General features: G+C 42.8%; 1 protein-coding gene across 3 annotated transcripts in view; it reads right to left on the bottom strand.

Moving 5' to 3' along the window:
• Nucleotides 1–13,127, bottom strand: part of LOC111975625 (choline transporter-like protein 5-B) — a 57,598-nt gene that overhangs the window by 4,109 nt on the left and 40,362 nt on the right. For 2 of the 3 annotated variants that reach the window (XM_024004054.3, XM_024004055.2), the window contains exons 4-17: nucleotides 12,107–12,191; nucleotides 11,279–11,363; nucleotides 11,027–11,155; nucleotides 7,580–7,640; nucleotides 7,269–7,392; nucleotides 6,602–6,634; nucleotides 4,315–4,398; nucleotides 4,089–4,201; nucleotides 3,647–3,784; nucleotides 3,221–3,320; nucleotides 2,966–3,058; nucleotides 2,578–2,665; nucleotides 2,001–2,263; nucleotides 2–96 (exon numbers count right to left, since the gene is read on the bottom strand). In XM_024004054.3, coding sequence (XP_023859822.1) covers nucleotides 2–96; nucleotides 2,001–2,263; nucleotides 2,578–2,665; nucleotides 2,966–3,058; nucleotides 3,221–3,320; nucleotides 3,647–3,784; nucleotides 4,089–4,201; nucleotides 4,315–4,398; nucleotides 6,602–6,634; nucleotides 7,269–7,392; nucleotides 7,580–7,640; nucleotides 11,027–11,155; nucleotides 11,279–11,363; nucleotides 12,107–12,191 — 1,491 coding nt within the window. The remainder of the gene's footprint in view (nucleotide 1; nucleotides 97–2,000; nucleotides 2,264–2,577; nucleotides 2,666–2,965; nucleotides 3,059–3,220; nucleotides 3,321–3,646; nucleotides 3,785–4,088; nucleotides 4,202–4,314; nucleotides 4,399–6,601; nucleotides 6,635–7,268; nucleotides 7,393–7,579; nucleotides 7,641–11,026; nucleotides 11,156–11,278; nucleotides 11,364–12,106; nucleotides 12,192–13,127) is intronic. The other variant, XM_024004056.2, reaches the window with a different exon arrangement.

Consider the following 13,127-nt stretch of genomic DNA (forward strand, 5'->3'; position numbering starts at 1 on the left):
CCTTTGAGTTTGTGATCCAGGTACTCCAGAACAATGCGGAACATCTGCACTACAGCCAGGATCAGGGAGCCAAACGCCAGAGAGCCTGTGTGGTACCTGGACGATACACTGTATTACCAAACTGCTCATGTGTGTGTTGAAAAAAATAGCTTACAGTGCATTCGGAAAGTATTCAGACCCTTGACTTTTTCCACATTTTATTACATTACAGCCTAATTCTAAAATTGATGAAGTCGTTTTTTTCCCCCTCATCAATTTACACACAATACCCCATAATGACAAAGKAAAAACAGGTTTTTAGAAATGTTTGCAAATTTATTACAAATAAAAAACTGAAATATCACATTTACCTAAGTATTCAGACCCTTTACTGAGTACTTTGTTGAAGCACCTTTGGCKGCGAATACAGCCTAGAGCCTTCTTGGGTATGAGGCCACAAGCTTGGCATACCTGTATTTGGGGAGTTTCTCCCATTCTTGAGATCCTCTCAAGCTCTGTCAGGTTGGATGGGGAGCGCCGCTGTACAGTTATTTTAAGGTCTCTCCAGAGATGTTAGATCGAGTTCAAGTCAGAGCTCTGGCTGGGCCAATCAAGGATATTCAGAGACTTGTCCCGAAGCCACTCCTCTGCTGTCTTGGCTGTGTGCTTAATGTTGTTGTCCTGTTGGAAGGTTAACCTTCATTCATCTTTCTCTTGATCCTGAATAGTCTCCCAGTCCCTGCAGGTGAAAAACATCCCCACAGCATGATGCTGCCACCACCATMCTTCACCYTAGGGATGGTGCCAGGTGTCCTCCAGATGGTGCCAGGCTTCCTCCTTCAATCTTAGTTTCATCAGACCAGAGAATCTTGTTTCTCATGGTCTGTACTTTCGGTGCCTTTTGGCAAACTACAAGCGGGCTGTCATGTGCCTTTTACTGAGGAGTGGCTTACGTCTGGCCACTATACCATAAAGGCCTGATTGGTGGAGTGCTGCAGAGATGSTTGTRCTTCTGGAAGAATGATGGAGGCCAATGTGTTCTTGGGGACTTTCAATGCTGCAGAAATGTTTTGGTACCCTTCCCCAGATCTGTGCCTCGACACAATCCTGTCTTGGAGCTCTATGGACAATTCCTTCAACCTCATGGCTTGGTTTTTGCTCAAGTGTGTGTCTGTCTATATCAATTGAATTTACCACAGGTGGACTCCAATCAAATTGTACATCTCAAGGATGATCAATGGAAACAGGATGCATCTGAGCTCAATTTCGAGTCAAAAGGCAAAGGGTTTGAATACTTATGTAAATAAGGTATGTTTTTTATTTGTTATACATTTGCCAAAAATTCAAAAAACCTGTTTTCGCTTTGTCATTATGGAATATTGTGTCTAGACTGATGAGGACCATTTTTTATTTTTTTTCATCCTTTTTTAGAATAAGGCTGTAATGTATCAAAATGTGGAAAAAGTCAAGGGGTCTGAATACTTTCCCGAATGCACTGTATACATCCACCATACACACACTCACTTCCCCCTTCAAATCAACACCTAAACACACTTAGGGTCAGTTTCCTGGACACAGATTAAGTGTAGTCCTGGACTAGKAGCCATGCTTAATAGAGACTCTCCATTAAGATAGATTTATAGTGCAGGACTAGGAWTACTCCCTCAGGGGGAAATCAACCCAACACCCTCCTCCTTATGTGCTAATCCCATWCAACTGGGAAAGGGAAAGTCAGTTGTACAYCCTTCAACTGAAATGTGTCTTCCGCATTTAACCCAACCCCTCTGAGAGAGTTGCGGGGGCCTGCCTTAATCGACATCCACGTCGTCGGCGTGCGGGGAACACTGGGTTAACTGCCTTGCTCAGGGGCAGAACGACAGATGTTTTACCTCGTCAGCTCGGGGATTCGATCCAGCAAACATTRGGTTACTGGCCCAACGCTCTAACCGCTAGGCTACCTGCCACCCCATTCAATGAACGTGGGGGTTTTCTTACGAGTGAAATGATTTGAGCCAGCCTACCTTACAGCRCTACTGAAGGAGGAGAACAGTGGACAGGATGGTATATCCTGGGGCTTCCTCAGGGCCCAGTAGTAGGAGGCGAAGGCCCCGGCCAGGGTGCATTGTCCCAGGGCGATGGTGAAGTTGACCAGCCACAGGAACACCAGCAGGTTACACAGCTGCAGCACAAAGATGTAGCGGTGGTAGAGGCTCTCGCCGCCGTAGAAGGCAAAGGTGCACTGGGAGCCAGGGCACACCTTGGTCACGTTGGTCTGACTGAAGGTCTGGAGAGATAGGGGAAGTTATTYGGTTAGAAGGAAATGGCACCCAATTCCCTATATTGAGCACTCCCTCTGGTCAGAAGCATACAACAGCACCCTTCTCCCATTCTCGATTTCCCTAGAATAGGGACTAGGGTGCCATTTCATGAAAGACCGAATGTAGCCAGAGCTCACAGATGTTGTCACTGGCTAGCGATTTCACAGCTGAAMGATGTGTACTCCTGTTCAGGATTTCAAGGCCAATAGCATACAGTKGTTCTCAATGCAGCAATAACACCAATGTGATAAAGAGGAAGAGAGTAGAGAGAAAAGCAAACCTCTGGATCACAGGTGAGGTTGGCATACACGCATTTGTCCTGCGTCGACATGACCTTGTAGACAGCYTCGCCAGAAGACGCCAAGAAGCTGAGGGCAAAACCAGTTAAGGGCAACACAGAGGAATGGAAGCAGAAACAAGCATCACAATTTGTACCTGCCTYTGAGCCATCAATATTGGGATTTCCACTAAGGGGTCAGCAGTTTTATTAGGTTCAATTCAAGACCAGTCAAGTTCAAGTATATTCCAATCACTATGACTCCATTGAGTGATAGCTCAGAATGCTTCACCCGTAGCTACAATGGGTAACGCTGCATGTCAAGATAACTGTGTAAAGTGTGCACATAGTACAGTGAGGATGAGGCTTGGTAAATATATAGAGAGGATACACAGCAGTGACCGCCCAGTACGCTATGCAGATGGCCAGCAGCACAAAAGTGATGATCGGGTAYAAGAGAGTGGACATGATGTAGCCAATGGCCCTGGAGAAGAGAGAGAAAGAGAATGGAGAGAAAGTGGGGTGGGGAAAAAGAGTAGTTAAAAGTTAGGTTAATGTTCCAACACTGAGCACACAGACGATGGGTTCTATTCAAAGTGACACAACAAGATCAGAGTCACTCTCCTGAGAAAAGATTGCCACTCACCTGCTCCCCTCCTTCAGCAGAGCGATGGCGATGCGTACTCTCCTCCTCAGGAATATCAGGATTACTATGATGACCGCCTCAATGACCGATAGGGAGATCACTGCAATACAAATGATTACTACTAAGCAGAAAAAACGTGCTATTCCTCAGACCATAGCCTCTCCTGGCATTTGCCCAATTCATTTAAGCAATACCAGGTTGCATACAGTTAACAGGAAATCCTATGGTTTCCCCATCTCTAATTAATTTACTGATTYAGAAGCAAAAGCAAAACCAGCAGACATGTTTGGCACCCAACTGCTTCACAGCAAGTCCAAGAGACTCTGCACCTTGTGATAAACACAGTAAAACTGAGTTGACAGCCTTGTGRTAGGCTAGTATTTCCTGTGCTAAACAAATAGATGGGAGAAGTGGATGGCCACGCACTGAAGATGAGCCAGGTCTGACTGAGCTGCAGGTAAACTCTGAAGTCCGTCTGAAAGCCGATGTCAGAGATGGTAACATCACCATCACTGTGTGGCTTCCCTCTCAGTGTACTGAACTCCCAGTAGCAGTGCCAGATCCCTGAGAAAGACAGAGAAGAGAGAGAGAGAGAGAAAGAGATGTGACACGGTGAGATACTGCACATGTACATCCGCTACATTTAGCTTGCCATGACAACAGAGGGGTTGACTGACAGCTGGAAGTGAGAAGATGTGGACACTGTCTCGCACACAAATCTACATACAGTAGCGGTATGTTTACCTTCAGTACAGTATGGGCTGGTGAAGTGTGGATAATGTACTCAGGCTAAAGATAGCATTGTCCTCTTTTAGTGAGGCTAAAGTAGCTGTTGGGTCAGTGACGGAGAGCGTACTGTATTACTAACCGTAGCCCACCACAGCAATGACTCCGAAGATGATGAGCCACAGGAGCACTCCGGCTGTGAACCGCAGCAGCAGGATAAAGGCCAGGCTGACCACCATGGTGATCACCAGACCTCTAGAAACACACACACACACACCTTTTATGTAAGAGTGAGGACCACAGTAAAACATATACACATACAAAAATACATGCATGAATGCACACGGACACACTGGTGTCGGTCTTACATTAAGATCCAGTACCAGGAGTTGGCATAGTCCTCAAAGATCTTCATGCCAACCTCCTTGGCGTCTAGCAGACTGGTAATGCCACTGTGCGGGAGGGAGAGGAGAAGCGAGAGAGAAAGATTGAGGGAGAAATAAAGAAGGAGAGCATGCTCATTTACGGAGAGAACATTGGCCTGTGTTGTGTTGCAACCCCTCTCACTTGCACACACAGCACAGGGTCACGACACACTGCAGTTTATGAGGGGGCTGTACAACCCTGGGAGACGGCACAGGTTGTAGGCAGGCGTCCCTGATAAATGTGTCACACGCCAACATATTAGTGTCATCAAAGCGCTAGGAAGCAGCAATGCTCTCTATGACTCTGAAGCAGCAGGTTACTACTCCACCACAGTAGCAAAGGAACCCTCAGGAACGAGGATTATTAACAGGAAAAATACATACAAATGGGTCTTGAAGCTTAGTTATTCCTGTAGGCATCTCTTTCTGTCATAACTACACGAACAAGCAGAAAATGGTAACAGTTCAACATACAGTACAAGCTGGACAAAGAGCTGATGGCAAAAATCACCAGGAATACTTCATCAGATATCCACTGTAGAACCACTGTACCTACAGCTCTTCCGCGACAAAACATTGTGCAAATATCTGGCTTTGMGAGTCCTCATTACTGCATTGGTAAACTGGCAACGCTACACTCTCTATCTAGAACCTTAGTGTTCTTCGGCTGTCCCCGTAGGATAACCCTTGAAGAATCCTTGTTGGTTGCAGGTAGAAACATTCTACAGAGGGTTCTACATGGAACCCAAAAGGGTTCTACCTGGAACCAATAGGGGTTATCCTGTGGGGACAGCCAGTGAACCCATTTGGAACCTTTTTTTCTAGAGTGTTATTGTAGATATCTGACCCAAAGTATTCCCTGATGCTTTTACTCACTAGATTATCAGCCTCTACAGGACTGGTGAAGAGCAGTAGCAAGAGTCTAGAACCAACCTTCCCCTGGAGCTGTGCAGAATGTCTCGTGAGTCGAGCACCAATCTCGGTCTGTTTTATGAGGACAGCTACCACACGTCAGGAGGAAAGCTCACTCTAGGCATTCATTTCATCTGGACCATCATATTTCTCTAAAAAGCCCATGACCATACAGCTATAATAGCACATAATGCAACCTACTAAAGTKATTTTGCTATGAAAAAGGAGCCCCAGTAATTCTGTGTGTACCAATGAAAACGTAAGTGCTGTGCTATTGTGCCTAACGCACTCCACAGACCAGGCTTTAACAGATGGAGTTTGGCCGAACCTGTCGAAAACAAAATAATTGATGCTTTGTTCAAGTTTTTTGGGGGGGAGGCAGTGTAATTGGAAGGAAATTCTCTGTCCTTGGACAACTCTTTGAAGTGCTTGGCATTCAGGGGGAAATATGTGAAAGGCACTGGTGGGCTGTTGACATCTCATGCGTGAGGGTGAGATGAGCCATGCCTGAGGGTTCACCATCAGGCATAACAACAGAAGAATAGCTGGAGAGATGTTTTTTTAATTTTTTAAAATTACTTTGACAAAAAACGCCCCTCTACAAAGACTGTAATTTCTAATAGGAAATGGTGGCGCAGTCATCCTAACTACAGATGCTGAGGACATACACAGCTCAAAGTTTGGGCGAGATGAAAGATGGCATTACACCTGTCATAACAAAAGCATTACACCTGTCATAACAAAAGCATTACACCAGTCAWAACAATGACATTACCAGTCAAAAKWATGACATTACCAGTCAAAACAATGCAGATGACATTAGATGACTAGTCCCCTGTGGAACTCTATTTGTGTTCAAATATAGTCTATGAAAGTCAGAGGTAGGCCTATATATATAACTTGTGGTAATTACTGTGGTAATAATGCTAATTACTGCCTTCATCTGATGCTGAGGCTGTTCTTCTCCAGTTTCACGAAATGAAATCTTTGCAAACATTATGATAAGAAAATATCACTGAAGGAAGATGTTGATGAAAGCTAGGGGGTGACGTAACTCTCAGCTTTTCAAGACCAATACAGTAGATGAACTGTAAGCTAAGTTGTTACTCTTTGTTAGGGCTTCAATATGGATGTTAGCTCCACATCAGGCAACATTTGAAGGTAATCTGTCCTCTTTCCTTTCCACAGCCACAGTCGGAGAGGAACAGCAGCAGATTACCCATGACGCAGTCAGGTGGGAAGGTTAGTTTGCAGACAGTGAGCTCGGGGCTACAGAAGGTTACGGTTAAAGGTTCAAATACTGTAATTAGTTTGAGACCTTTCCACTCCTTGCTGCATGGCGGTAACTCGGCTAAAAAGGAAAAGCATTCAACTGGTCATAACATCCTTCTTTCAAAGGCAAACATGATGTACTAATGATGGCAGCTCGTTAACACAAAACTATCAAGACCCTGCATCTGTCTTAATTGCTCTTCTCTTATCTCTCCCACAAGTGAATCCATACGTATCGATCGTTTTATAGACTGTATATGCATAGCATGAGGAAATTTACTTAACTGTATTACTCTGAAGCTACAGCGTGAGCTGCATTTCCATGCAAACATGCATAGACGGCTTTCAATGTGCATGAACGATCCACACTACACACTCTACTGGGCATGAGTGATCATGGCCCAGTTGTCCTACCCTGCAATAGCTGTCCAGTTGACTCTGGGTTCCAAGTTAGAATCCCTATGACAATATAATAGTTTAAATGCATTTGAATTCTCAAACATGGCCTCAACGAGGCCACAGTGAACAGATTTGTACAGCGTTAATTCATCTTTCAGGTCTACTGGTCAAAAATATTCAACCATGTGAATCCACCACCCCTAATAGGCCTCCCACTTACACAATTCATCCCATAGTCTCTCTCGGCAGAAACTCCAAGATTTCGACAACAACAAAGGCTTCTGCAGAGCGACATTGGGGAGAGRAGGACTTACTTGGCAGCGTCTCGGAGATCGATCACGCTCCTTGTTTTACCTAAGCCGTCTTTGAAGACTGTCTTGTTGGCGACAGTTAGCGTCCCGTTCCTGGTGATGAAGTCTGGGAAGCACCGCTGGAGGACTGAAACARACAAACAAATATTTTGACAATTTGGTATTTCAATATCATACACTGTGATATATATATCCCCTTTTCCAACACGTCACATACCCTCCCCTCCCACAGAATCTAAGTCTTAGGAATAGACAGTATGAACGTCACAATAATGATAGTGGATGAACTGTGTGCAGAACTTGGATTCACTTACAAGGTCTGCTTGGCACTATCATGGAAGGGCAGTCCTCATCTCTCAAGACTTGTGCAACGGACTAAACAGAGAAAAGGGGAGAGGGAGAAGAAGTCAAAGAATACCCACTTGGTGACGTCAAAGCCTCAGACTTGAGTTTTTATAAGTCGTCTGTTCCTTCGACTAATAACTTGGTCTGAATATTAAAATGTGTATTTTAGGTTAGGATGACTGGTAAGACATCCTATCATCATATCCTATGACTTTGCCATTATCCAACAGGACCATGAGCAGAGTGGGCGTGTGGCTGAGTTGACTAGGAACAGACGACTGTCTGTCATACAGTACAGAACAGACTGGTAGGGAACCCTTTCTGCTCTATCTTCTATTCCTCAGTTTAGCACTCTGCTCTGGGTACTGACTGAGTAGACAGTGTGGGTGGGAGAACCAACGATTCAGCAGTAACAGTGTGATTGTGTGATTATGAGTTCCCACACACCATCTCTTACACTCTCCCTTCCCCCCTTTCTCTCTCTTTCTGTCTCTCTAAGTCTCATCTGAGGTGCCATGCCAGCATGTCTGACGAACATGGACCAGTATCACAGTCTGTGTCCCACAAAACCAACTSGTCAGAGCTGTGAGTGACATCAGCAGATGCCGCCTTCCTCACGCTTTTCTCTCACAGGACTTTCAAATGACATTCTCATTATGTTTCCTTTACATAGTACATTAGGCCTAGTACTTACAGAAAAACACATCCAATGATATTGCTTTGTATCATTTCTATACAACAAGAGATATTCTATGCAACAACTAAATGACTCAATCTGACTCCAATAAGATTTGAATTCCTGAAGAGGAAGGGTCGCTACTATTGAACACTATTATTGATCTTATTTTAATTCCAAAAAKAGAGAAAGTTCCTTTAAAGGCCCAGTGTCGTCAAAATCATGATTCTCCTGTGTTTTATATATATTTCCACTAGGGCTGTCCTCGTCTAAAACAAATCTTGGTRGACCAAAAGTCGTCTGTTCTTTCGACTAAMCGATTGGTCTAAATTTTWWAACGMGTATTTTCCATGTATAAACACACCCTTTGTGATTAAATAAAATCAACTATATATATTAAGCTTATCTGATGCTTTAAGCACACMGTTTGATGAAATAAGAAACAAATTACTCAAGAGYGAGCCAAATAACAAGAAGAAAAAAACCTTAACCTGACCCYATCATCCTCCTCTCCCTCCTGCTGGCTWTCGCAGATTCTGCCGTTACTCTCCTGAAGTTGCTGGTAATAGGCTACACGAGGATTTGTCAACCTTTCTCATGTGGAATGCCAATTTATCTTACCATTTCTACCCATCTGCCTTCCAGTTATGGTTTTCATATGCACATTTTCGTGGAACTGTTTCATTTCATTKATAATAACGTCTTCATATCTCAAAATCATTGTCAAGTGGTTCATCTAAATTCTATCCAAATCTAAATCAAAGTGACACAAACCTAAAACATAACTTTCATTGCCATTGCCAATGATGATATGCCTACTCCCGCTCCGGTGCTTGACGCCGCCAGACTACTAACCACCMGTCCTTGCAACCTACATTACGCACACCTGGCAACTATCATTACAGACACCTGCTCCCCATCGTTATGCACACCTGGACTTCATCATTACTTTTAGTACTTCACCTTTATTTAGCCCTCATTAGCCTCAGTCTTCAGGCAGTATTGGTTTTGTATATCTTCATGTTCCTTGTTATTAAACTTACCAACTGCACTTGCTTCCTGACTCCCTGTGTCTTCATTACAAACAATGTAAAAAAAAAAGCCTACAGAAAGCCAACAAACAAAAACATTGCAGCCTGCAGGTAGAAAATATCCAGATAAAAATAAATATKATATAAATCACATTGGCAATGCATGGCCTGTCTGCAACAAACTTGAAGCATTGTATCAACTTGGGTCAGGCCCAAAGCTTGTGCTAGCAAACTTGCAACATTGTATAAAATATCCTGGGAGCTTATTGTCTCCTGCACCAGTGAGCTCAGGACAGACACAGTTGTAGGCTATTTTGCACATGGGATAAGAGGTCATTAGGCAGGCCTGTTTCATGACATTTCCACTGGATCACAGCATGATATTTTTTACCTTTCATGCCGAGTGGTTATTGAAAGGAAGAGCTGGAAATATTTTTCAAATACATTGAAGAACTAATGTCATTCTCAATGGATGTAAAAACAGACTTTGTTTGCTTGCTGTTTGAGGTGAAGAAAACATTACTTTGAGAAGCTCCACCACTCATTAGTGGTGGTGCGTTAAGCCAATCAGAAATACTATCAGATCCCCAAATGGGCACATTTACATGCCTACATTTGTAGCCTATAGGCCTACTTCTATGTGTAATCAGGTGCACGTCCTTACTCAACATTGACATGAGCACTCCAAACAAAAGACAATGACTAAATTGACAAAACTCGTAAATGGAATGAAATAAACCAAAAAATTGTTTCTCACAAGCATAGGTTGTGTGTTCTGCAAACAYCGTGTCCACTCCGACAATGAGAACGGTAAAAGACTGGAATAATAATARATTGAATGCATTAACAGAAATTACCGTAACCTTGTAGATTAGAAATGATAGGAATTAATMATAAAATGTACTACTGGTGATATATGTAATGGGGAATTGATATACACTAACAATACAACGCAAACAATTCACAAAATGAAGTTATGAAAGAAACAATAAATGGGCACAAATTGTCGGGAGAGAGCGCCTTCTGCAGAGAGATGTGCATTGTGCATTTTAGCCACACTGCCCTTCTTCTTGGGCTGTGTCATCCCTACGGCCTCCGCAATGGATTCGTTTACTGAGATGGGTGCGAATCAGACAGGTTTCTTGTGTGCCATAAAATAAATATATATATATTTGCTACTGCTCCAAAAAAAATATATATTTTTCAACCAACAGCCTATCGACCAAACAATCAACCAGTCGACTAATTGGGGTCAGCCCTAATTGGAATAATACTGTGGAATTGTGTAAGAGCTGTCTGAAAAGACTGCCTGAAATTTCTGCCTATTTTGGTGGGATGGAGTTTTGGCCTGTCTGGTGACATCYCTAGGCGGAGAATTAGTTAATAGACCAATAAAGAGAGTTCCAAACCTCTCTGCCAATAACAGCTAGTTATCAGTTTTCCCCTCCCCACTCAGACCACTCCCAGACAGTCCTATCAAAATTCTTGCTTGCTCTTTGCCAGGAAGCTATTTTTGTTTCTTTTTGAGRATTTTCATTTAAAACAATCACAGTAATGTACTTAAARGCTCCATAGAAAATATTTTAATATTGAGATGAAAACGGCTGCGGTGGACGTGAAAAAAAAACATTACAGAAGATATCTGTTTCAGAACACTCAAGGACTTGATAAGTGAGACCATAAGTGACTGGAGGCATCAGTCTCGGTACCTTTCTAGGATTGTCGAAGCCCGGCTTGCAGAACTGCCTGTAATACTCCCAGTAGCTGTTGTTGTACCTGTAGTTGTACTGCATGTCTAGGTATGTGGCAAATCTGTCTGGGCACTTGGAGACACAGAGCTGGGAAGAGACGAYAAAGGGACAGCCAAACATGAATCAACGCTTAATGACAGAGAACAAGCGAGGGAAAACGAGCGGGAACATAATAGCATAATGTCTGCGGCGTTAAGAGGCAGCTCTCACCTGGGTTGTAGGGCACTGGAGGTTAATGAGAACGGCAGGATTGGCACATTGCAATATGTTGAAGTAGAATAATATGGCTTTGTTGCTGTAACCACAGGGAAATGGAGAGAATAGTCATTAGTTTCCCAACACGAAGACAATGACAGTTTTATTAGCGAACGCTGAGGACAAACGTTGTATTGAAAATCTAACAGCAGATTGATCTGTCTGTCAAACAGTGTGTAAAAACACAGGGAGCAGGAAAGTCCGTGGTGATTGTTAATGCTTCTTTATAAAGCGATTTTCATACACGGTGCGCAAAGCACTCAATAAACTAAATATTACAGACTAATACAACTAGTAGGCAGCCAGTGTGATGCAGGAAAACCTATAGAAAAACTATACTCAGATTATATTGACAAAGAATACGTATAAGGAGCAGATCAGCCTACGATTGTCATAACAGGACGCACAACTGCAACGTGTTTCAACTATAGTCTTCTTCAGTCAACGTTGCTCCTTATTTGTATTATTATAAATCTAACTTGCATATAATTCAACAAAAAAAAAATCCTGCATCATACTGGCCACCTACTTGTTTTCTTTACTGGATTACCTGCCATTTAGGGGGCCTACCTTCCACTGTCCTCAACTCACTGAGACTAATACTACTGACATGCTGAGGCCGGATATTAAATCGTAGGGAAAAGCAGTTTCTCTGCATTATGTTTTGTCTCAGATTGTTTGTGTCGTATTGCAGGTGTCAAAAGTGTTAAAGCCGACACCTCCCAAGAGGCTTTGTATCTCTTCCAAGTGCACTAAAAGATTGGKATCTTTCTTTATACTCACGCGTTGGGGGTCCCCTGTTGTCCACAGAACTGTCCGTGGCTGTCAGTAGGGTAGACCACCTTCCTGGGGTCGCCATGGATCCAGGCTGCAACCAGACAAACGGCCGCATCATTAGCCTCATTCCCTGGCRCTTCAACTGTCAATCACTCTGTGCATTTATGAGTCAGTGACAGGACCTCCCTGGCTGTGTGTGCATGGGAATATTCTGCCCGCCTGTAACACACACTAACATAATCACTTCCGAATAAAAAAGCAGGTCAAACGGGATCAAAAGGTAGACTCCTATTATGAATCACAATCAGAAAAGCCAGATATGAAAAGATTAGCGAGTCAAGCTGAGAGCTGGCTGTTCAGCAATTACAGGACAACCTGAAAACCTTGTGAGACTACCCTTACAGAATACAGAGAGATAATATGAGTGAAAACCACTGGGTTGTTACAAAGTGTAACTTTGTATAAAAAATAAAATACGTTTTGATTTCAACTACTTTTAARATTGTCATAAAGAGCACATGTTTAACTTCATAACTTTCCCATCTCAAGAGGTTACATTTAAAAAAATGACTTTAGTAAGTGTCTGTTAAGTGCCATATAAAGTAACAGCCAAAAATCCCKTTGTGACAGGGGGAATGGAAGCTTGATTTGTGCAACAGGGAGAGACAATTGAATGCAATACATTTAATTGTAAAAAAAATAAAGTGCCTATGGGTTACAGGGTTTACGTATTATGGTCAGTTTTCCATCACAAAACACCAGAAAATGGCCAAAAAGGGTAAAACCAGCTCACCTGCTTTTACACGATGATTTGACTATTAGATGTTCAATGTTTCGTTAGAAAATATATTATATTATTTTAAAAAGGAACAGTTTACTCATATTAAATCGAGAGTTCTGCTTACGTCACAGGGTTGACCTTAAAATGAGTCACTAATCACATTAAATAAATAATAATATTTTAGAAATGACTTTGTCAAGGCAACAAAATAACTAGGGTATAACAACAATGGTGAAAACTTGTTGA

This window comes from Salvelinus sp. IW2-2015, linkage group LG16, assembly GCF_002910315.2.
Source record: "Salvelinus sp. IW2-2015 linkage group LG16, ASM291031v2, whole genome shotgun sequence".
NCBI classification, from domain to species: Eukaryota; Metazoa; Chordata; class Actinopteri; order Salmoniformes; family Salmonidae; genus Salvelinus; species Salvelinus sp. IW2-2015.